The following is a 25,510-nucleotide window of genomic DNA, read 5'->3' as shown; positions in this document are numbered from 1 at the left end:
GTTTAACAAAAATGTAAAAAAAAATAAAAAGATGTATAGCAGTTAAAATCACCCCCGTTAAAACTCTTTAAAAACAAAGAATATTTAGTATTGTTGTGTCCGAGAAAGTCCAATCTAGCAAACTATAATGTTTTTTCAACTGTATGTTGAATGCCAAAAAGAAAATTAAAAATGAAAAGGGCAAAGTTGTCATTTTTGGGGGGACATTCCAAGAAAATAATACAATAATAGTGATCAAAATGTCGTACACATCTCTAAATTATATCAATAAAAATGTCTCAGTGCACAAAAAAACTTGAAATCGCACAACTCCTTAAATAGAAAAATATAAAAAGTTAAGTGTCTTAGAAATGGTGACATCATTTTTTTTTTAATGTTCAGAATTTTTTTTTATAAGCACTAACATAATAAGAGAAATAAAAAACTCAATAAAAGTAAAAAAAACTTTAAATAAGTTTGGAATTGTCGTAATGGTACTGATTTGGAGAATCATGTTGTCCAGTCATTTTTACTGCCGGGTGAACGCCATATAAAAAAGACAGAATTGCGTTTTTTTGTAGCCATTTCACCAGACTTGGAAAATTTTACCCATTTTTTCAGAGTATTTAATTGTAAAATTAACTGCTACTTGTCCTGCATAAAAATATGTCGATGGATAAGTAAAAAAGTTATGGCGCAAACATCCAAAATGTCTGGGTTCTTAAAGGATTGCTCCTGCACCCGTCCTCTATTTTGCTGTATATCCCCTTTTCAATTTGGGAGTTAAGGATGCGGCACACTACTATCTGTGTAATGACTGTGACTTGAATGGCAACTTCCATAGTTCTCGTTATAAAAAAGAAACGGCAACAATAAGTAAATAACTGAGTGACTGCCAATCAGAGCGGCTCACCCCGTCTTCCGGTATGCTACGGGAATGTGTCCTATTTCCATTGAGCTCATTCTATTGTTAGGATACAATACAAAATCACCGTGATACACGAGATTCGGAAATCTGGGTGCGTTCAGCTCAATATGGAAAACTTTCAAAATATTTAATTCCATGAAAGCTGGTTTACAAACCGTACAGAGCTAACAGATTGGCACAAAGGTAAAGAAACATTGAAATATCATCTGTTCCTTGTGACGCATTGCAGACTTCACCTTTCGGTGACTCCACATTGTGTGCATGTTTACTGGAGAAAAAAAGACCAAAATCAATCAAGAATAATTAACTTGAGCCTCTCCTTATATTAAAGGAACCATGTGCAGGTTATTCTGATTTACACTGGTCTTACATCTCATAATCCCATGGAGAAAAGAAAATGACCCACTAATCGCTGGTTTATGTAATGGTAATTAGTCTTGAGTTTGGGCTCAAGTTTTGACAGATGCCATGAAGGCTGGTAATTGGTCTGATCCAAGTCCTACCCCAAGAAGTAACGCCATGTCATCACGGTGACGTGAATTGTCCTTGCTGTTTCAATGTCTCCCTTTATATTTCTATCATGGATGGTCATCCACAAAGACCTCTGTCTTCTGAGTTTGTTACCTCGTTTATTTAGCATCTTGAATAGTTTCCAGTGATTATAGGCACCAAACTGAGCACATTTTATGGTATGTCGTATTGACCAAAGCTATGAATCGAGGCTGTCTAGTCCATAGTGAAAAGTCACAATCCATTCGTAAGGTCACCAAAAATTTTCGATGCAAGCATGCTGTTGGGACCCTCATTCACTTTCTAATCTTGGAAAAGTTACCATAGTCTCCATTTATTTTATTTTCATTGTAAAGTCCTTGTAATACACATATGAGTTAGGTCATCTAGAAGAATGATGCCACTGAGTTTCCTCAATTAGATCCTTAAGCCGCATTTCCTGGAAAACTCCTTTAAAGTTGGTCTCTCTAACAATTTTTAAGGCTGACATCAAAAGCTATCAGTTGAGTGAAATGTCATATGCAGTTTTAGGACTATTGGGTTACACATTGTAAGCAATTAATAGGATGAACTCTGCTAAAATGACTTTTCTGAGTCTTTCCTTGAACTTAATAGGAATGTTGTACAACCAGGTCATCTTCTCAAGACTCACACGAAGCTATCTTTACAGACTCATCACGTATTATGAATTTATAGGTTTATAGCACCATTACTTTATCTGTCTAGTTGACCAGTATGAACAGGAGTATGTTCGTATATCTATGTTTCTAGAAACTAGATGCGGGCTTGGCAGCCATAAAGGATTTTATGTAAAATTTCAGCTGAGATTCCTCCATCCATTATGGCAAAATGTCCTGCATCATTCTGTGACAATTCGGTCCTTATTTGCAATTTCATATTTTTTTAAAGAGTATGCGCATCTTGAGACATATCATGACTGGTCTTTGAGTTCTGAAGTGGGGGCCTATGACCAAGTAGACCCCCAACAGTCTTCAAGAAGCATTGTACCCCTTTAGCACTGAATGAACATATGCATTTATATGTAATTATGGCTTGTATGTTCAGTCTTTTGAACATCGTTTAACCGCTTGAGATTTCAAAAGACATCAAGAAGTTAAGAGAAGTGAGTTGACAGTTCTTCAGGCTTGTTCCACTCTTAGGATGCTCTACTGTGCACTTTACAACGCAAATCAGTGGGAAGGATCAAAAGGCCCCAGAAAACTCCTGGGCGTCTTTTTAAACATTTTCACAGTGTTTTTTGCTTCATAAACTTCTATAAATTTTTTCATTGTTGAATCAAGGAAAAAATAATACTGAAAAACACCAGACAAAAAGACGACCTAAAAATAATGAAAAAAAACAGTAGAAAAAAACACTGTTGGTTAAAAACTTCAAAACAAGCGCTCAGGAAATGGCCAAAAAGGCACAAAAAATATGCTTCAAGATTAAAAACTGAAGTGTCTCCATATTGGAAAAGCGCATATGCTGGTGTCTAAAAGACACTGTGTGCACATATACATAGGAATGGCTTTTTTTTTGTGACTTTTTTTATATTTTCTTTTCTTGAAGTGTTTTCAGGAATGGAGCAGAGTGATAGAATAACTAAATTAGAGGTTTTCTCATGTAGCCAACCTAAATTTGATAACATATCTGAGCTCAGTCCACCATTAGCCTGTAAGGTCCAAAAATAAGCCATCAACTTGGCAGAATTGAGTTTGTGACAACTCAGCAAAGTTGTAGCAAAGTGGAGATAAGCATTTTGCGCACCCTATGGGTCTTTTTTTAGCATATTACTCCAGTATAACCTACATAATTTTCTTAATTCAGTCTGTTCCATCTACAGGTAGAAATATGTTTAAATTCTGTTCTTAACAGCAACTGAATTAATAAAAAATTATATATAAATTACTCTAAAGCTTGGGCATTTCCAAAAATTTATAATGTCTGGTATTTTTTTTAGCATTATATAAGAGTGGAAACCATGGAAAGTCATATCCCCATGAACAAGGCAGAAGTAGAGGAGAAGGAAAGTCCGGATCGTTGTTCTCATTGGCTAGGAAAATTTTTCACTGCCCTACATTACATCTCCGGAGAAATGAAGGAATTTGGAGACTGGTTGAGAGGTGAGTGCCATCTATAATATGATATATTGCATACAGAATGATCCGAAAATTAAGGGAATACTAAAATCACACTTTGGATGTCAATGAATGAAACATTCAAGTTCAAAATGTTTGCTTATGCAAAATGGTATAATTTGTTAAGAATCAAATTAAGTTTCATTTACCAGAGGAAACCAAAATCATAAACCGATTGAGGACTAGATTACAAATCCTGCAGAAAATCAAAGTAAAAGTTTGAAATCACAGGTGGATCAAATTTGCTTGAAGTTTGTGTTGTGCCTTACTAGTGTATGTGGACCCCACCTGCCTGCATTCCCTCTTTTCAATATCTGAGATACTCATGATCACACAGTGGTTGGATCACTGAGGGATCTCTTCCTAGACCTTGGTCAGGACATCAATGAGCTCCTGGACAGTCTGTTGAGCTACTTGATAGCATTGAATTAAATAATACAGAACATCCCAGAGGTTCTCTACTGGATTCAGGTCTGATGAACATGAAGTCTAGTCAATGATGTAAATACCTTAGTAATCCAAGAAATGCTTTGGTTACATGAGACACCTGCATCAGTGGTTCTGAAGATTTTGTCCAAGCATATAACAGCCGCCAGGGTAATGTTGGCCATCATGTGGAAGTTTTGGAGGTTTCGACCTCCAAAGATGTGCCTTCCCTGACCATCAATGAGCCAGTGCAACACTTCATTACAATGCAAAATTCCACCTGCTTTGGGGTAGAATTGGGCCTCCTCAAATTTTGCATCCCTTTGCAACTGCTCAGGTTGCACCAATGGTATGTCCACTCGTGGCTCAATTTGAACCTGCTTTCATCTGTGACCCAAACTGGACACCAATGGTGGATCTGCCAAGAAATACCAATTAAGTTGCATGTTGCTCAGCTATAAACACAGGTCGCTTTGGACATCGAGCCCTTATGCCACCATCATGGCATCTGATTCTGACAGGATATCAAAAAACTTTGTAAATGCTTGGCTTTATTTCTCTCATACTAAGCAATCTGATGAATTCTTTTATGTTGTTGTCTAAAGTTACTTTTGGAAGACTATCAATTACCCAATTCCAGAATTGTGTGAGCAAAGATAACAGCATGGCTATGTTCACTAGTGTAGTCACTTCCGTTTATATCAGAGGACACAAAGCTCTGCTAGATTCAACATATTACATCATTTATATTGAGTTCTACTTCAGGTTCCATTGTAATTTCCATCACTGCAATATTTTGCAAGTCAAATCAGCCAAGACTGATAGTGGGGTCTCTAAACAAAAGCCAGAATACATGCAGCCATACGAAGGTAGGGTAAGTCCTCATAGGAGGGAAGCATCCACCTATGGACATGCTGTAAGTCCATAGGAAATTTGTAGCCAAATTCACTCATAAATTTCCTGTATAATTAACCACAGATTCCTCTCTTTTGGATGGCAAATTTGCACAAAAATTGACATGACAGAGTTTAAAATCAACCCAGCAGGTCAACTTCCATGCAGGAAATTGCAGGTTTGTGGAAGATCTTTACAGGTTTTATTATTATTATTATTATTATTATTATTATTATTATTATTAATAGATGATTGCCCGATTCTAACGCATCGGGTATTCTAGAATATGTATGTCCGCGTAGTATATTGCCCAGCCACATAGTATATTGCCCAGCCACGTAGTATATTGCCCAGCCACGTAGTATATTGCCCAGTGACACAGGATAAAAAAATCAAAAATAAACATATACTCACCTTCCGCAGGCGCGTTGTAGCTCTGTCGCCTGTGTGGGGTGCAGGCAGCATCCTCCGGTCCAAGGGTGTGATGACGTCACAGTCACGTGACCGTAACGCGGTCACATGACCGTGACGTCACGGCAGGTCTTTGTCGTGCAGGACCTGTCATGATGTTGCGGTCACATGACCGTGACGTCACGGCAGGTCCTTTCTGCGCAGGCGCGCAGGACTTGTGATGACGTCGCGGTCACATGACCGTGATGTCATGGCAGGTCCTTCTGCCAGACCATCTGTTCCACCGGAACGTGCCGGTTGCATTGCGAGGAGCGGGAAACGTGGCGTAGGTGAGTATATAATCGTTTTTTTTTTTTATTATTACTTTTAACATTAGATTTTTTTACTATTGGCGCTGCATAGGCTGCGTCAATAGTAAAAAAACTTGGTCACACAGGGTTAATAGCAGCGGTAACGGAGTGCATTACCTGCGGCATAACGCGGTCCGTTACTGCCGGCATTAACCCTGTGTGAGCGGTGAGCGGAGGGGAGTATGCAGGCACCGGGCAGTGAGTGCGGGGAGTAAGGAGCGGCCATTTTCTTCCGGACTGTGCGTGTCGTTGATTGGTCGTGGCAGCCATGACAGGCAGCTGGCGAGACCAATCAGCGAACGAATAACCGTTACAGACAGAAGGACAGACGGAAGTGACCCTTAGACAGTTATATAGTAGATTATTATTATTATTATTTATATAGCACCATTAATTCCATGGTGCTTTACATAAGACTGGGTTACATCAAAATACAAATGACAGACTGATACAGAGGTGAGATGATGCTGCCCTTTCGGGCTTACATTCTACAGGATTATGGGGAAGGAGACAGTAGGTCAGGGGTTGTAGTAGCTCCAATGATGTTGAGGTGGTCGTGTGGTCAACTCATTACAGGTTGTAAGTTTCTTTGAAGAGATGGGTTTTCAGGTTCCATTTGAAGGATCCAAATGTGGTGGATAACTGGATGTGTTGGGGCACAAAATTCCAGAGGATGGGGGATATTCGGGAGAAGTCTTGGAGGTGATTGGGTGAGGAGCAAATAAGCGTGGAGGAGAGAAGGAGGTCTTGGGAGGACCGCAGATTATGTGAGGGAAGATATTGAGAGATTAGTTTGAAAATATACGGAGGAGAAAGGTTATGGATGCTTTGTAGGTCAGCGTTAGTAGTTTAAACTGGATACACTGGGAAATTGGGAGCCAGTGAAGGGATTTGCAAAGAGGGGAAGCAGGAGTGTAGCGAGAAGAGAGATTAATTAGTCGGTCAGCAGAGTTAAGGATGGACTGGAGGGGTGCAAGAGTGTTAGAAGGTAGGCCACAAAGGGGGATGTTGCAGTAGTCAAGGCGGGAGATGATTAGGGCATGCACAAGCATTTTGATAGAGTGAGGGTTGAGGAAAGGACTGATTCTGGAAATATTTTTGAGCTGCAGGCGACAGGAGGTGGCGAGAGCTTGGATGTGCGGTTTAAAGGACAGGGCAGAGTCAAGGGTTACTCCGAGGCAGCGGATTAAGGGGACGGGAGAAAGTGTGAATTAATTTATTGTGATAGATAGATCAGGTAGGGAAGATATGCGAGATGGAGGAAAGATAAAGTGTTTGGTTTTGTCCACATTGAGATTGAGGAAGCGAGAGGAGAAGAAGGAGGATATGGCTAATAGGCACTCTGGGATTCTGGAGAGCAGAGAGGTGACATCTGGGCCAGAGAGGTAGATCTGAGTGTCATCAGCATATAGATTGTACTGGAAGCCATAGGTCTTTATGAGTTGTCCCAGGCCAAGGGTATAGATTGAGAAGAGAGTTGAGGTCCTAGGACAGAGTCTTGAGGGACAACAACAGAGAGAGGGTGGGATGAGAAGGTAGTATAGGAGTAGAAAACGCTAAATGTGCGGTTGGCAAGGTATGAGGAGATCCTGGATCGGGTGAGGTCTTTGACGTCAAAGGAAGAGAGGATCTGTAGTAGGAGGCAGTGGTCAACTGTGTCGAAGGCAGAGGACAGGTCTAGAAGGATGGTTATAGAGAATTGTCTGTTAGCTTTGGCTGTAATTAAGTCTTAGTAACATAGTAATATAGTTGTTAAGGTAGACGGAAGTCTTTAAGTCCATCTAGTTCAACTCATAGCCTAACCTAACAAGCCCTAACATGTTGATCCAGTCGTTCGAATGTTTGGTCAGGGCAGTCTCAGTGGAATGGTGGGGATGGAAGCCAGATTGTAGCTTGTCGAAGAGAGAGTTAGATGCAAGGTGAGAGGAAAGTTCAGCGTGGATGTGCTGCTCAAGTAGTTTTGAAGCAAATGGGAGCAAAGATATGGAGCGATAGCTGGACATAGCACTCGGGTCACGGGAAGGCTTTTTGAGGATAGGTGTGATTGTGGCATGTTTGAAAGCAGAGGGGAAGGTACCAGAAGTTAGGGATAGATTGAAGGGATGGATTAGGGATGGGATTATTGTAGTGGTGAGGTTGGGGAGGAGATAGCAAAGTAATGTAAACTCTACACAAAATGATTCAGAGAACTGAAAGTAAATGTTATACAGGTAAAACATCATAATGTGCTACATGGAACATCACATCAGCAAATGTTGTAAAACAAATCAATCCATTCCAGATAAACCTGTCCCATTCCAGTTCATTGACTGGGTTTTACGTGGCACGTCACAAGTGATGTTCGTCAATAATCCTATTAGTGGTCTCCTCATCATTGCTGGACTTTTCCTTCAAAACACCTGGTGGGCGATTGCCGGATGCCTGGGCATTATTGTGTCAACAATGACAGCACTTGTTCTCAGCCAAGACAGGTATGTAGAAAATACTACTCGGCCATGTAATAAGGCTGTGTTATTACAGTATTTATATTCTTGTACATAGGGGCAACATTATATTAGTTATATTGTAGTACATAGGAGCAGTATTATAGTAGTTATATTCTTGTACATAGGAGCAGTATTATAGTAGCTATATTCTTGTACATAGGAGCAGTATTATAGTAGTTATATTCTTGTACATAGAAGTAGTATTATAGCAGTTATATTCTTGTACATGGGGCAGTATTATAGTAGTTATATTCTTATACATAGGGGCAGTATTATAGTAGTTATATTCTTGTACATAGGGGCAGTATTATAGTACTTATATTCTTGTACATAGGAGCAGTATTATAGTAGTTATATTCTTGTATATAGGGGACAGCATTATCTATACATATACTTACCTTGTAATGTCTTCACATCCTGTTCGGTCCAGATGTGTCCGGATCCCAGAATTCCAAGCGGCGGAAGTTCACCGACCTCCATATTGGGACACCTAAGTGATGGGTGTCTCAATATGGAAACTGCTGGTGGTACCAGCCTCTTGTGCTATACCACCAGCGGAACACCTTCACACACACACACACACTGTATACGCCGTACGCACCACACACACACACACACTGTATACGCTGTATGCAGCCTCTTGAGCGGTACCACCAGCGGAACACTGTCGCGAACACGCTGCCGCCGGGATCAGAAGAATGATTCACTGACCACTGCCATCTTTGAACAGTAGGAGCACATAGTACATGGGGTAGACAGGTCAAAGAAGAGAGCACAGAAGGGAGAAGTCAGCACATGGGGAAAGAGAGAGTGGATAGGTGGGTGAGCACATGGGGGATAGATTCTCAACGCTGCAAAGCCTGCCCCCATCGTGACATTACAGCCCTCCCGATGCGATAGCATCGGGCCTCCATCTAGTAGTAGTTATATACTTGTACATAGGGGCAGTATTATAGTAGTTATATTCTTGTATATAGGGACAGTACTATAGCAGTCATATTCTTGAACATAAAAGCAGTATTATAGTAGTTATATTCTTGTACATTGGGGCAGTATTATTGTAGTTATATTCTTGTACATAGGAGCGGTATTATAGTAGTTATATTCTTGTACATAGGAGCAGTATTATAGTAGCTATATTCTTGTACATAGGAGCAGTATTATAGTAGTTATATTCTTGTACATAGAAGTAGTATTATAGCAGTTATATTCTTGTACATAGGGACAGTATTATAGTAGTTATATTCTTGTACATAGGAGCAGTATTATAGTAGTTACATTCTTGTACATAGGGGGCAGTATTATAGTAGTTATATTCTTGTACATAGGATGAGTATTATAGTAGTTATATTCTTGTACATAGGAGCAGTATTATAGTAGTTATATTCTTGTACATAGGGGCAGTATTATAGTAGTTATATTCTTGTACATAGGAGCAGTATTATAGCAGCTATATTCTTGTACGTAGGAGCAGTATTATAGTAGTTATATTCTTGTACATAGGAGCAGTGTTATAGTAGTTATATTATTGTACATAGGAGCGGTATTATAGTAGTTATATTCTTATACATAGGAGCGGTATTATAGTAGTTATATTCTTGTACATAGGAGCAGTATTATAGAAGCTATATTCTTGTACGTAGGAGCAGTATTATAGTAGCTATATTCTTGTACATAGGAGCAGTATTATAGTAGTTATATTCTTGTACATAGGGGCAGTATTATAGTAGTTATATTCTTGTACATAGGAGCAGTATTATAGAAGCTATATTCTTGTACATAGGAGCAGTATTATAGTAGTTATATTCTTGTACATAGGAGCAGTATTATTGTAGTTATATTATTGTACATAGGAGCGGTATTATAGTAGTTATATTCTTGTACATGGGGCAGTATTATAGTAGTTATATTCTTGTACATAGGAGCAGTATTATAGCAGCTATATTCTTGTACTTAGGAGCAGTATTATAGTAGTTATTCTAGTATTTATAGCTAGCTTACTGACTAGTATTGTAGAAGTTATATTGTTGATCATGGATTATGCGAGCGCCTGTTGTGAAGAGAAATTTTAACTTTAATAATTAGAATATATACAGTTGTACTCAAAACAAAAGTTTACATACCCCGGCAGAATTTTTGTTTTCTTTGCCTTTTTTCAAAGAATATGACTTTTTCTCTACTCATGGTTAGTGGTTGGGTGAAGCCATTTATTGTCAAACTACTGTGTTTTCTCTTCTTAAATCATAATGACAACCCAAAACATCCAAATGATCCTGATCAAAAGTTTACATACCCCATTTCTTAATACCGTGTATTGCCCCCTCTAACATGACTAGCAGCTTGAAGTCTTTTGTGGTAGTTGTGGATGAGGTTCTTTATGCAGCACAACTGTATAAATTAATAATTTAGTGTCATGTATTGGCGACTCATAACTGTTTTCCATACTACAGATCTGCAATTGCAGCAGGGTTACACGGGTATAACGGGATCTTGGTCGGCTTGTTGATGGCTGTGTTTTCAGATAAAGGAAACTACTATTGGTGGCTTCTTATCCCTGTGACTGTCATGTCGATGACTTGGTAAGTCTTTAATTATTTTGTTTTGACAGTTATTGAAACTGATACCAGAAGTCAAATAACAATTTAATTGACCTTATATTTTTTCACTGCTAAAATACTGTCCTTCACATATCAGCCAATCAAAATGCTGGATCTTTTCTTAATGTTCACATTTAGATTATATTTGTTCTTTTTTTATATCATTTTTTTTCAGCCCTGTCTTGTCCAGTGCTTTGGGTTCTATTTTCAGCAAATGGGACCTGCCGGTGTTCACCCTGCCTTTCAACATTGCAGTATGTCTGCACATGGCCGCCACCGGTCACTACAACGTCTTCTTCCCTACTGTCGATATCCAACCTATAGATGCCATTCCAAACATCACTTGGACCGATGTCCAAATACCCTCGGTAAGAATATTATTAACCCCTTAGTGACTGGGTCACATTTTTAAAATCTGACCAGTGTCACTTTATGTGGTAATAACTCTGGAACGCTTCAACATATCCCAGTGATTCTGAGATTGTTTTTTTCCGTGAAATATCATATTTTATGTCAATGGTAAATTTAGGTTGATATATTTTGCATTTATCAGAATTTTAACAGAAATTTAAAAAAATGTGTAATTTTTAAACTTTGACTGATTATCCATTTAATCCAGGTAGTCATATCCCATAAAAACATTAATAAATAATGTTTCCCACACGTCTACTTTACATCAGCTCCATTAGTAAAATGTTTTATTTTGATAGCATTTTAGAAGGTTTAAAAATGTAGCAGTAATTTTCATTTTTTTCAAGGAAATTTACAAAACTTATTTTTTTTTAGGGACCTGTTCAGTTTTTAAGTGACTCTGGTGGTCCTATATATTGAAAAAAAAAAAAAATTAATGCCATTTTAAAAACCGCACCCCTCAACGTATTCTAAATAGATTTCGGGTAGTTAATTAACCCTTCAGGTGCTTTTCAGGAAATACTGAAAAGTGACATGACAGGAACAAAAAAGTTTTTTTTACCACCTAAATTTTGATAACTTTTGAACAGGTCGCTAAAGCTGTCAGCCTTTAAAGCCATTATTTGGCCGAGAACTGCCATGGCAAACATCAGCACCACACAATCAAGATCTCAGGGTGCCAATGGAATTAATGAGCAAGCCCCACACTCTTAACTAGCTAGATGCCACATCATTTAAGGGGTTAAACAATCATAGTCGGTGCCAACACTGATCGTGGCTGATGCAGCAAGTTGTCAGCTATAGAGCACAGCCGACAGCCGCAGGATTGTTTCCCATGGGGGAGGCTAGTCTTTTATGTCGCAGGTCAGTAAAAAGACGTATTGGTGGTCACTAAGGGTAAAATGATGGAAAATGTGAAACTATGAAGTTAGACAAGTGAACCCTTTGGGAACTACTACATTCAATGACCAGACAAGATAATTTCATGGTGGGAAATATGATGGTCCAGAGGATGATGTTGTTGGGGACATGAGTACCACTATGACCAGGGCAATATGTCCATAAAGCATACATTTCAGATAGGGGTACTCAAAATGTCCTGTAGTCCAGGATGAAGTTGGACTCCATTTCAATATTTGCTATGGTTACCATTATCATTACCTTTCATTCTTTCCAAATGTTCCAAAAATGACTTGGTCTATTTTTTTCTTGTGTAATTATCCCTAGCTAAATCAGATGTCTGGGAAAAAGGATTAAAATGTCCCCCTTTTATGGGGCAATTAAAACCCCTCGGTACATTCCTTCATTCCTCAGGATTTTTCGCCTTCCTCAGGATCAACATTGTAGGTTTATATGTTGGAGTTGGTGAACCTGTCTTATCTTCAACTGTATCAACCATTTAACCAATGAGGAATAATCTGGAAGTAGCGTTTACTTCCCCCATAAAGCCTTGCAACTATTACATCGAATGGTATGGCACAGTCAGTCAGGAAGGACTGTCATACCATTTATAAAAGCCAAGGCAGGGAATGCAGCAGCTATTTTAATACAATTTAGGATCGTAAGAGAGCTTCAGACCTCACAGCTTAGCAATCGAGATATGAAGAGAAAGCTTTAAAACAGTGATCAAATACTCCAGGTAGCTGTGTTGTGTAACTGTAGCAGTAAATATGATCATAGTAATCATGGAATAATACAAAAATGCCATTACTAGTGGGGCAGTGAGAGATATGAGAGGTGCTAGCAGCAGTGCAAGACTCAGTATGATTGATCAGTGATATGGTATAGCTGGTATTTCTTATGCTACATTTGGATTACACTTTTTTCATTCATAATGCACTACAAAGCAGAAGCAATGCAGCACAATATTTTTTACAAGAAAAAAACTCTGAAATTAATGTCAGGCAGAGACGGTGCATTTGCACATCACAAGCGACTGATCTGATTCTTTGTAATTCTTGTGCAATCCTTTTTGTAAGGGGCAGAATAATTGTTTTTCTAAATATACAAAAGAACAGTTCAAAAAAACAGACTTTTCACTGAGCCTGTCTACCCCCCTCAAAATATGCAAGTCAAAGACTTTTTTTTTACACACTTGTTTTATCAGTCAAATTTTTCATACTCAAATGCCTTGCAGGGGCAGCAGCCTGTTCTTTTCGTACCATAAGGCCATACATAGAAATCATGGAGCTCCATAGCAAAGGTAAGAATTGCCCCCAGCACCTGAAAAAACAGCAAAATAGCTGGTTCATGGCATCTAGTTGCAGACACATCAGGGCAAACCTCCCAATGTTTACAACATTTGCACAGTGTTTTTTCCCTATTGAAGTGTTTAATGCTCTCACCTACTACAATCTCATGGCCCATAGAATATGATGGTCCCAAAAATGACTGCACACATAGCATGATACCCCAACAGTGAACTAACCATTAGTACACCAAAAAACACAACATGATGATGCTGTAGTGCCCTTAGCAAAGCATGATGCCCCCACAGTGTCCCCAACACAATATAATGTTCCCACAGTTCCCCAACACAGTTGGATTTTCTTATAGTGCCCCCATAAAACATGATGTCTTCATAGTTCTTCCACACAGAGCAGTATGTTCCCATAGCCCACAACAAAGTATGATGCTCACAAAGTCTCCCCACACAGTATGATGCGCCCAAAGTGACACCTGCCCCACAGTTCAGACACACATTATGAGGCCCCAATGACTCGGACACAGTATGATGTACCCACAGTCCCCCCACACAATGTGATTCCCCAACAGTGACCCCCACAGTTAACCACACATTATGAAGCCCCCACAGCCCTCCCACAGTATGAAGGCCCCTACAGCCCGACAAGTATTGACTCATAAAATAAAAAAAGAAACTAGTCACCTAACCCCGTTCCCCCAAAGCCATTTGTTTGATCATCAGGAAGAGGAGGACAAGGCTGCGCTCCGTAAACAGACCATTTGTTTCAATATTCTGTGCAAAATAGGATCAAAGACAAAGAGGAGATACAGGAAGGAATTTCTGGGCTATTGCTTCTTTAGTGTTTAACGTTCCTTTAAATGAGTTCTACTGCAAATTGGATCTGGAGACAATGTACCAATGGCATAAACTGTTGAAAAGTAAACTATCTCGAAATCTAGATTTTGGGATATTTTAGAATTGCATAGTTAATGGTGTAAAACTGTAGGTCTCACTGTAACTGTCTTCCCCGCAGTGTGTACAGGAACATAGCGAACTCCCAGTTCTTCTGTATATTCTACATAGAAATATCGCTCTCCCTATATCGATCGTCCTGCACGGTGATGGTTTTATCACCTGGCATTGATTTATTTGTCTTAAAGTAAAGCAATTATTTGAAGTGGTTTGTGGTAGACTTTATTGGACTGAGAACTCATAAAAAGTGTGAAGGCAGATTTGGTTTTTTACACGGCACGGTCACTCCCCAGCTGTGAACATAAGCAGTAAAATGTATGCGTGTTTGAGAACTGTCTTTACTGGCCGGCCGCTCGGAGATCTTAGGAGGAACTCATAAAAATTACAAGATAAAATATATTGCTTTTACGTCTTGGTGGCACTGCACTATGACTTAGATTTTATTCTCCCGCTTTCTAGATCTTATTGCTGATGGGTTACAATATACCTTCATATAATTTTCCCAAATTAAGTATATTTATGAAGCGGAATCCAGTTCATTAAATGCCTCTCTTTACCCTGGAGTCTTCTTGGTCAGTCTACGGCACTTTGAAAGCTCATTTTTCTGGTTTCACTTCTCCTTAGACCCTTTGATCTGCCTTAATTTCCCATAAATATTAGAGAAATGTCCTCTGAACCTGACAATTTCATGGCAGAGCTTCTAATTCTTCTCTAATTTTGGCAAGGATTGGCCATGTGGATGAATCTTCTAAAAGAGGTTAAGCATCCATCTAAGGTGTCCACCAAATTTTTAAGGTGCTTCTATTTGGACTATAATCATGAATGAGGGTTCTCAAGAATGCTTGTTCTCAATAGTCAGCCTGTTTAAACGGGTTGCCAATCACCTGACAAATCAGCAAACGAATGTTTATTTGCTAAATAATTTTAAAGCTCGCTTAAAAATAATCATCCTTGGCAGAACATCGTCCATGTGTTGTCGATGATATTTTACGTGCACAGAATGATAGTATTAAAGAAGAGTGGTCACCCTTTCTAAACAGGTTACATGTGTCCGATCGAAGGTCATTTAACGGCCTCGATTGGCCAGTGAAAATAAACTCTAAATCTACTCTCCCCTTAACGAATACTTGCAAGCGCAATCAAATCAAGAGGAATCAGGAGGCCAACAGCCATTGAATATGTATAAGCTCTTGTAAACAATGTTTTTTATTTTTACACTTAGTACTGTGAGTTCCTGTGGGTGTGAATACCATGAGCTTGATTAGTACATCCTTTAATAAAATGTAATATGCTTTCCTTTTTGTCTTGCAGCTACTGAAAGCTGTCCCAGTTGGTGTCGGTCAGGTGTATGGATGTGATAACCCTTGGACAGGAGGGATTTTCCTGGTGGCTCTGTTTGTATCCTCCCCCATCATCTGCATGCATGCAGCAATTGGATCAGCTTTGGGGATGTTGGCAGGTAAATATGTTACTGGCTGCTTTTTATTGCTAATAGACATGCTCCACACATGCACTTTTTCGCTGGTGGATGCTTAAGTAGGGTTTCACAAATGCAAATTATAGGCTTGGCTTGTTGTCACTCCAATCGGAGTTCCAAATCTATAATTTGTAATTCATTCATTGAAGATCAGTCTTAAAACTTTTGCATGACTTCTTTTATGTATTAAGCGCAATTCTTCTTCATTTTTAGGGTTAAGTCTGGCGGCTCCATTCGGCAAGATCTACTTTGGTCTGTGGGGCTATAACTCGGTTTTGGCTTGCATTGCAGTGGGTGGAATGTTTTACGCTCTCACCTGGCAAACTCACCTGCTCGCTATAGCGTGTGGTATGTATTATATGGGATTATATTTTGGTAAAAGTTTAATACTAAAAGCAGACGAATTGTACAAAGTCAGTAGCAGTGACACGGGAAGCTTTTCTCTATTGTAGCAGCCAACTTTCCCACTAGTCGGGTAATGAATAATTCAATGCCATTTGAATTTATCAGAACGTGCAAAACTTGAAGAATCTTGGGTACTCTATAAATTAAGTCAATTGCAGTAATCAAGCTGGCCTAGAGTAACAAAGGGGTCACCAGCGAGGGGAACAGCAGGAGTGGGCACACCATTGGTGCAACCTGGGCAGCCATACAGGGGCCTAAGAGGTAAAGGGGTCCACATTCAGCTCCAAAGCAGCAAGTGGCTTCTGTCATAGACACATTATTGGACTACAGATGGATCATATATTGTTCTTTCCACCAGCAGAATAGTGAGTGCAGCTCTGGAGTATAATACAGGATGTAACTCAGGATCAGTAATGTAATGTATGTGCACAGTGACTGCACCAGAATAGTGAGTGCAGCTCTGGGGTATAATACAGGATGTAACTCAGGATCAGTAATGTAATGTATTGCACAGTGACTGCACCAGAATAGTGAGTGCAGCTCTGGGGTATAATACAGGATGTAACTCCGGATCAGTAATGTAATGTATGTACACAGTGACTGCACCAGCAGAATAGTGAGTGCAGCTCTGGGGTATAATACAGGATGTAACTCAGGATCAGTAATGTAATGTATGTACACAGTGACTGCACCAGAATAGTGAGTGCAGCTCTGGGGTGTAATACAGGATGTAACTCCGGATCAGTAATGTAATGTATGTACACAGTGACTGCACCAGCAGAATAGTGAGTGCAGCTCTGGGGTATAATACAGGATGTAACTCAGGATCAGTAATGTAATGTATGTACACAGTGACTGCACCAGAATAGTGAGTGCAGCTCTGGGGTATAATACAGGATGTAACTCAGGATCAGTAATGTAATGTATGTGCACAGTGACTGCACCAGCAGAATAGTGAGTGCAGCTCTGGTGTATAATACAGGATGTAACTCAGGATCAGTAATGTAATGTATGTGCACAGTGACTGCACCAGAATAGTGAGTGCAGCTCTGGGGTATAATACAGGATGTAACTCAGGATCAGTAATGTAATGTATGTACACAGTGACTGCACCAGCAGAATAGTGAGTGCAGCTCTGGGGTATAATACAGGATGTAACTCAGGATCAGTAATGTAATGTATGTACACAGTGACTGCACCAGCAGAATAGTGAGTGCAGCTCTGGGGTATAATGCAGGATGTAACTCAGGATCAGTAATGTAATGTATGTACACAGTGACTGCACCAGCAGAATAGTGAGTGCAGCTCTGGGGTATAATACAAGATGTAACTCAGGATCAGTAATGTAATGTATGTACACAGTGACTGCACCAGCAGAATAGTGAGTGCAGCTCTGGAGTATAATACAGGATGTAACTCAGGATCAGTAATGTAATGTACACAGTGACTGCACCAGCAGAATAGTGAGTGCAGCTCTGGGGTATAATACAGGAGGTAACTCAGGATCAGTAATGTAATGTAATGTACACAGTGACTCCACCAGCAGAATAGTGAGTGCAGCTCTGGAGTATAATACAGGATGTAACTCAGGATCAGTAATGTAATGTATGTTCACAGTGACTGCACCAGCAGAATAGTGAGTGCAGCTCTGGGGTATAATACAGGATGTAACTCAGGATCAGTAATGTAATGTATGTTCACAGTGACTGCACCAGCAGAATAGTGAGTGCAGCTCTGGGGTATAATACAGGATGTAACTCAGGATCAGTAATGTAATGTAATGTACACAGTGACTGCCCCAGCAGAATAGTGAGTGCAGCTCTGGAGTATAATACAGGATGTAACTCAGGATCAGCAATGTAATGTATGTGTGTGTGACTGCACCAACAGAATAGTGAGTGCAGCTCTGGGGTATAATACAGGATGTAACTCAGGATCAGTAATGTAATGTATGTACACAGTGACTGCACCAGCAGAATAGTGAGTGCTGCTCTGGATGTGTAGGCGATGAAAGTCTATGCTGACCCACACTGTAATGTAGATTAATATGTCAAATGAAGGTTTTGTAATTAGGTTGTAAAGTCTAGATGAACAAATTTTGACATCTCTATATGTGCAATGTTCAGTATTTATTATACTAATTTCCCCTTTTCCTTCCACCCCCAGCTCTCTTTTGTGCATACTTAGGGGCTGCACTGGGCAACATGATGTCTGTGGTAAGTGTTTTTTTAGTAATGTACAAATATCTGTTCCTATCTTTTGACAATGGCATAGTTTATATTTACAGTGGATATCGTACCAGCAGCACCACCAAAATCCATGTAACATTGATCTTTCAAATCAACAACATCCCAAATTTTTTTGTCAATCAGTAACTTGGAGAAACATACAGCTCTGCCAAAAATTTAGAGACCACCACATCAAAACCCTGTCATGGGCAGCCCAATCTCCAGACCTGAACCCCATTGAAAACCTCTGGAAAGTAATCAAGAGGATGATGGATAGTCACAAGCCATCAAACAAAGAAGTACTGCTTAATTTTTGCACCAGAAGCCGTGAAAGACTGGTGGAAAGCATGCCAAGACGCATGAAAGCTGTGATTAAAAATCATGGTTATTCCACAAAATATTGATTTCTGAACTCTTCCTGATCCTGAGTTGAAACATTAGTAGTGTTGTTTCGAAATGATTATGAACTTGTTTTCTTTGCATTATTTGAGGTCTGAAAGCACAGTTTTTTATTTTTTTTTATTTTGACAATTTCCCCTTTTCAGAAAAAAATATTAACCCCTTCATGACTGTGGGATTTTTCGTTTTTCCGTGTTCGTTTTTCACTCCCCTCCTTCCTAGAGCCATAACTTTTTTATTTTTCCGTCAATTTGGCCATGTGAGGGCTTATTTTTTGCGGGACGAGTTGTATTTTTGAAAGACATCATTGGTTTTACCATGTTGTGTACTAGAAAATGGAAGAAAAATTCCAAGTGCGGTGAAATTGTAAAAAAAAGTGCAATCCCACACTTGTTTTTTGCTTGGCTTTTTTGATAGGTTCACTAAATGCTAAAACTGACCTGCCATTATGATTCTCCAGGTCATTACGAGTTCATAGACACCTAACATGACTAGGTTATTTTTTACCTAAATGGTGAAAAAAAATTCCAAAGTTTGCTAAAAAAAAAAAAAAATTGCGCCATTTTCCGATACTCGTAGCATCTCCATTTTTCATGATCTGGGGTCGGTTGAGGGCTTATTTTTTTGCGTGCCGAGCTGGCGTTTTTAATAATTCCAATTCGGTGCAGATACTTTCTTTTGACCGCCCGTTATTGCATTTTAATGCAATGTCGCGGCGACCAAAAAAACGTAATTCTGGCATTTCGATTTTTTTTCTCGTTACGCCGTTTAGCGATCAGGTTAATGCTTTTTTTATTGATAGATCGGGCGATTCTGAACGTGGCGATACCAAATATGTGTAGATTTGATTTTTTTTATTGATTTATTTTGATTGGGGTGAAAGGGGGGTGATTTAAACTTTTATATTTTTTTTTATTTTTTTCACATTTTTTTTAATTTTTTTTTTTTTAACTTTTTCCATGCTTCAATAGCCTCCATGGGAGGCTAGAGGCAGGCACAACGCGATCGGCTCTGCTACATAGCAGCGATCTGCTGTTCGCTGCTATGTAGCAGAAAATCAGGTGTGCTGTGAGCGCCGACCACAGGGTGGCGCTCACAGCTGCCGGGGATCAGTAACCATAGAGGTCTCAAGGACCTCTATGGTTACTATTCTGAAGCATCGCCGACCTCCGATCATGTGACGGGGGTCGGCGATGCGCTCATATCCGGCCGCCCGGCCGGATACGGTAGTTAAATGCCGCTGTCTGCGTTTGACAGCGGCATTTAACTAGTTAATAGCGGCGGGTGAATCGCGATTTCACCCGCCGCTATCGCGGGCACATGTCAGCTGTTCAAAACAGCTGACATGTCCCGGCTTTGATGCGGGCTCACCGCGGAGCCCTGCATCAACGCAGGGGAGCTGACATCGGACGTACTATCCCGTCCGATGTCAGTAAGGGGTTAAATTTATTGCTTGGAACTTCGGAGACATGTTGTCAGTAGTTTATAGAATAAAAGAACAATTTACATTTTACTCAAAAATATACCTATGAAGAGAAAAATCAGACAAACTGAATATTTTGCAGTGGTCTCTTAATGTTTGACAGAGCTGTAGTTCTTCAGTCAAATGTCAGTCATTTTGTTGTTTTTTTTTTTACATTTTGTCTAAAACTTTGATTACTAAGTTCAAAGAGCTTCCACCCCTCGTGGCATTATCTAAAATGATTTCTCAAAGCTCTTTTTTAAAAAAAAAAAAATATGAACAAAAGCACATTCTGAAAGTTACCCCTGAGGCACAATAGTTTGCTTAAAAGAATAACTAACATTTTAAATATAATGCATCCAACATCCTAAGAAAAGAAAACTTTTACTTTATGCATTTATAAAAGGGGACGCTACCAAGACTTGGCAATTCCATTCACCAACCCTAATTGCCATTACTTCTTGTTGTCTATTTTTTTTTCAAATATTTTAATGATTTTTTGATTTTTTTTCTTTAGTTATATACTTATTAAAGAGAGTCTGTCAGCCTAAACTAACAGTACAAGCTAAGCACATAATCTTCTAAGGGATGCAGCTCCTATATTGCATCCACTTTCTATAGAAACTGAAGTTTAATTTAAAAAAATGATAATTAGGGTGTTTGGTGCACCCTGGGTGTAGCCAAGAGGCTCAATGAAATGCTCCACCCACTGGTTTTGCATGCCCGCCTCTCTCACTGGTGATTTACAGCGCTGCATTATCTGGAGAGAAACAGAAAGCTCATGTAAGACAGTGTGGTCAATGACCTGTGAAATCAAGTGGGTGGAGCAGTCGCTGAAGCTCTTGGCCACACCCAAGGTGCACAGAGCACCCTAATTAGCATATTTTATTAGTCTTCTGTGCTGCAGAACTGAGGCAGTGATTAGAACACATATGTGCACATTTTTTTAGGGTCAATTCCCCTATAAGTACTTAGTTTATACTATCGGTTTGGGTAACAGACTCCCCTTATGCACAATAATATACTCAAAAGGTCTAAGCTTTTAAATAATTTTTGATATTTTATAGCCCCATGACAACAATGGGGGGATCGGGTCCTGAAATCTCAAAGCAAGGGACCGAAGTCCTCAGCAGTTTCGTGTATTGACCTGCAGAGTCTATTGAGCTTATAAATCGACTCTTGGTTTGAACAATTTTTGGAAGTTTCTGGACCACCTCCGATCAAAGGAACTTAAAGGGGTTGTCCAGCCTTAGCCTACAAGTCTAGATTAACTCTATGTGACTGCAGACTTGTGAATCCACATATTGTGCGCACTGCCAGCAACAGGAGCCCTGACTGTATATATGTGGTTTGCACACTTCTGGCCACATTCTGACTAGACTGCACCTGGCCTCGCTCACTTGCATTATGCAAGGCATCGAATGTCTAGTCTGCATGTGATTGCTTATATGCCAATCGAATACTCGCACCCTCTGTTCCGGAGAATCCACACAGCAAACAATGAGCGTGATGAGAGGATTCACAAGTCTGCAGTCACATAGAGTAACTGCAGACTAACAGCCTAGGGCCGGACAACCCCTTTTACCAAAATATCAAAATTATGTACACTTTGAGTTACCCTTTAAAGGGCTGTCTCAGGAGAGCTGTTTAAACGTTTTGACTATATTTTATTAGTTTCATTACTTTTTTATAAACCCGATGATTTTCTTTTTGTAGGTCGGGCTGCCATGTTGTACTTGGCCATTCTGCCTATCGGCGCTCACCTTCCTCTTGCTCACTACAAACAATCCGGGCATTTATAAACTGCCCTTATCGAAGGTCACCTACCCAGAGGCCAACAGAGTCTATTTCCAGAACCTGAAGGACAAAAACGAGAATTGCAACATCTGAATACTCCAAAGGAGGGACGATCAGACGTTTCTACCATCTTTTTTTTATATCTTCCTGTTCCACAAAATCTTTTCTACTCTAGCAAAATCCATTGAAATGGTTAAACGTGGAAGACCGTTCATCCATGTAGATTAACGTTTGCTATGTCTGACGTGCCAAGATTCTTGGGAGGATCAACGTGAGAGTAGTGAGTAGACGGGTGTCCCGTTTACAGGATCGACGCGTGTCAAGTGGGAGATGATCTACGAAGAATATTTAATCATAAAGTTACCGTACTTATTTCCGAGACATAAAGGACAAAAGGGAAGAATTTCCTAGAGGATATCCTTACCGGATGGATCATAGAACAAAGCCTTTGATAGATGCAAGAGGCTTCACCTTTGAGATTTTAGCTCTGTTTCCCCTTCTTTCACCAATAAGTTGAAGACTGATCATAGGACATGACGCCAAGTTTTCCATTGAGGACTATTATAACAAGTCATAAAGAATGGCCCCAGAGCTTTCTACAAAGGTCTGAGTGAAAAACATATTATTGTGTATTTAAAGGGGGACGTACAGGATGAACAACTGGTAACAGCGCCACACCTGTCCATAGGTTGCGTCTGGTATTGCGTTTCAGTTGCATGAAAGTAAATACTATTAGACTGCAATATCACATACAACCTTTGACTAGAGTTGAGCAAATTTTTCAAAATTCGGTTCAGATTACGATCAGTGCCGAATATTGTTTTTGCGATATTCGCCAAACACAGCCGAATGTGATTGAGTCAATGGGAGCATACATTTGTCACGAATAGGGTACCAATATGGCACAAATATGGCAAATTCAGATTTGATGACCACTTCCGAACATATTCGCTCAATTCTCCCTTTAACGCCTTCACTTTTTGGTAATTTTTCATTTTCATGCTTCAATTATTTTTCCTCCCCTCCCTCTTCCAAGAGCCACTTTTTTAAATTTTTTTCTACCAACATAGCTTTTTTGAGGCTGCGTTTTTATCGCCAGACAAGTGGTTGCTTTTAATGATACCATTCATTTTACTATACGATATAATGGAAAACAAATCGAAATGTGGTGAAATGGAAAAAAAAAGCAATTCTGCCATATTTTTTTTTAGGTTTTTTTTTTCATGTTGTTCATTGTTTGGTAAAAATGACTTGGCAACATGATTGTCGATGTGAGTACAATCACGGTGATGCCAAACATGTAGATTTTTTTTATTCATTTAAATGGTATAAAAATGAGATTTTGTAAGAAATAAATAGTTTTTTAAATCGCCAGTTTCTGAAATCTGTAACTTTTTTATGTTTTCGGCAATAGAGCTGTGTAAAGGCTTGTTGCTTTGTGTGGTAAGATAATGTTTTTATGGATGCTTTTTTGGTAATTACAACGTCTTGATAGCTTTTTATTGCTTTTTATTAGGGAGCAATAACAATCAGAATTCCGCCAGTCGGCATGCAAATTTTTTTTCCACATTATGGTGTTTACTACTTGGGCTAATTACATTTGATAGATTTAACTTTTTCAAACGTGGCGATACCAATTATGCTAAAAAAAAACAAACCTTTATTATTCGTGGGGTGGAAAATCAGGGCGATATATATGTATTTTATTGTTTTCATAATTATTATTTTTTTATTTTATGGTCCCCTTAGGGGACATGAAACTGTGATCATTTGTGTGCTACTTCTATTTACTGCAATATTACAGCATTGCCATAAATAGATAAAATTATGTTCTTCTGTGAAGCCCAGCCACAGGCTGAGCTTCATAGGAAGACAAAGATGGCGCCAGCAGTTGTCGGAGCCTTAAGGTGCTAGTGCTTGACCTCAGTGGCGGTTGTCCTATTTAAAAATGCCGCTGTCTGAGATTTGCCAAAAATAATGGCTATAGTTTTTCCTACTTATAACCATATCTCCTGCCTCTACCAAGTAACTAACAAATAAATGGAGTCAAGTGGTTCTGTTATCAGATTCCACAAGAACAACTAAATACATGATTAAACAGATCTCTTAATCCTGATGAAGTGGGTGTACTTATCGTGCAAATCTACGTCAGTACAAATGTATTTGAAAACCTTTCCCGTCTAGTGTCAAAACTGTATGAGTTCGATAAAATGTACACATTCATATCAGAACTACAGTATATATATATATATATATATATATATATATATATATATATATATATATATATATATAGTAATCCCACCAGCCTCATCAGGTCTAAGACATCTATGTAGCTTGAATTGTGAAATTTGCTGATAGATTCACTTCAGGGACTCATTACTAATTAGTAGAAAAAAATAATAATATAGAAGTAATTTGTTTTTATCAAAGCATTATTTAAAAAAAATGTCCTACTAGTTATGTACTGTCATCTAATTGTGAAAAATATATTTTTGTATTAAATCAACAGCCAAATATAAAATCCTTAAAGCACTTATGCAAATAGTAAGCGTGCGTGCCGTGTATGTGCGTGTGATAAAATAATGAAAATTAGGTAAATTTTTTGGTGTGACAAAATAATGAAAATTCTGATGCCAGTTGTATTTAGAACTTATTTAAAAAAAACAAAACACCTGACCAATGAATACCACTTATTAACTTTTGTGTATACTATGTATGTTATATCAAAATGCTAGGCGCTGTACATGCAGAATGTAAATAACCGTTGTATACTTTCGCTAATTTTATGTGAAATGCATTGATTAAAATAACAAAAATTATTTTCTAGCAATCTGGATGTTTTTGTTTTGCTTTTTTTAATCTCATATTAAAGGGGTTGTCCAAGACTTGAAAAACATGGCTGCTTTCTTCCATAAATAAAGCCACCAGCATACAGGACCCATCTGGGGTTGTTGCTCAGCACTATAGCTGAATATGTAACTTAGCTAAGATTTTGATCAGAATGTGTAAGCCCACTGCCACATCAAGGCGATCCTCTAGCGCTGAGCGAAGACCACCGCTGCCATGACATTGTGCTAGCACAGGGAGTGACCCCGGCATCCCACCGCACTCATCCAACCAATCAAAGCCCCCATGGCTCTGGGTCACACCATCCTATGGCTACCACTCATTACCAACACTAAACACCAAGCGAACTCACTTTCCTAGTCTCCTAGACATCCGGACCCAGTGGTGGTACCAAGGAAAACTAAAGGAAAAATGAGGGGACAGACTATGCCATACAATATATCTGTAGAAAAAAGACATGGACGCACATCCAAATATTATACATTAACCTGCAGCAACTACGGGAAGTAAAAAGTCATATTCAGTTGCATCGGCATGTTAAAGGGAACCTGTCAGGTTGAAAATGGCATCTGATCTGCAGGCAGAATGTTATAGATCAAGAGTAG

General features: G+C 39.2%; 1 protein-coding gene across 4 annotated transcripts in view; it reads left to right on the top strand.

The window, feature by feature from the left end:
- The window catches only part of SLC14A1 (solute carrier family 14 member 1 (Kidd blood group)), a 182,812-nt gene extending 159,706 nt beyond the window's left edge, over window positions 1-23,106 (top strand). For all 4 annotated transcript variants that reach the window (XM_077283812.1, XM_077283802.1, XM_077283832.1 and 1 more), the window contains exons 2-9: window positions 3,378-3,540; window positions 7,918-8,107; window positions 10,573-10,701; window positions 10,895-11,087; window positions 15,599-15,746; window positions 15,978-16,112; window positions 18,336-18,385; window positions 21,975-23,106. In XM_077283812.1, coding sequence (XP_077139927.1) covers window positions 3,399-3,540; window positions 7,918-8,107; window positions 10,573-10,701; window positions 10,895-11,087; window positions 15,599-15,746; window positions 15,978-16,112; window positions 18,336-18,385; window positions 21,975-22,148 — 1,161 coding nt within the window. In that variant the 5' untranslated portion in view covers window positions 3,378-3,398 and the 3' untranslated portion in view covers window positions 22,149-23,106. The remainder of the gene's footprint in view (window positions 1-3,377; window positions 3,541-7,917; window positions 8,108-10,572; window positions 10,702-10,894; window positions 11,088-15,598; window positions 15,747-15,977; window positions 16,113-18,335; window positions 18,386-21,974) is intronic.
- Window positions 23,107-25,510: the final 2,404 nt, after the last annotated feature.

Source organism: Ranitomeya variabilis, chromosome 1, assembly GCF_051348905.1.
Source record: "Ranitomeya variabilis isolate aRanVar5 chromosome 1, aRanVar5.hap1, whole genome shotgun sequence".
NCBI classification, from domain to species: Eukaryota; Metazoa; Chordata; class Amphibia; order Anura; family Dendrobatidae; genus Ranitomeya; species Ranitomeya variabilis.
This window is presented reverse-complemented; position numbering and strand designations above follow the sequence as displayed.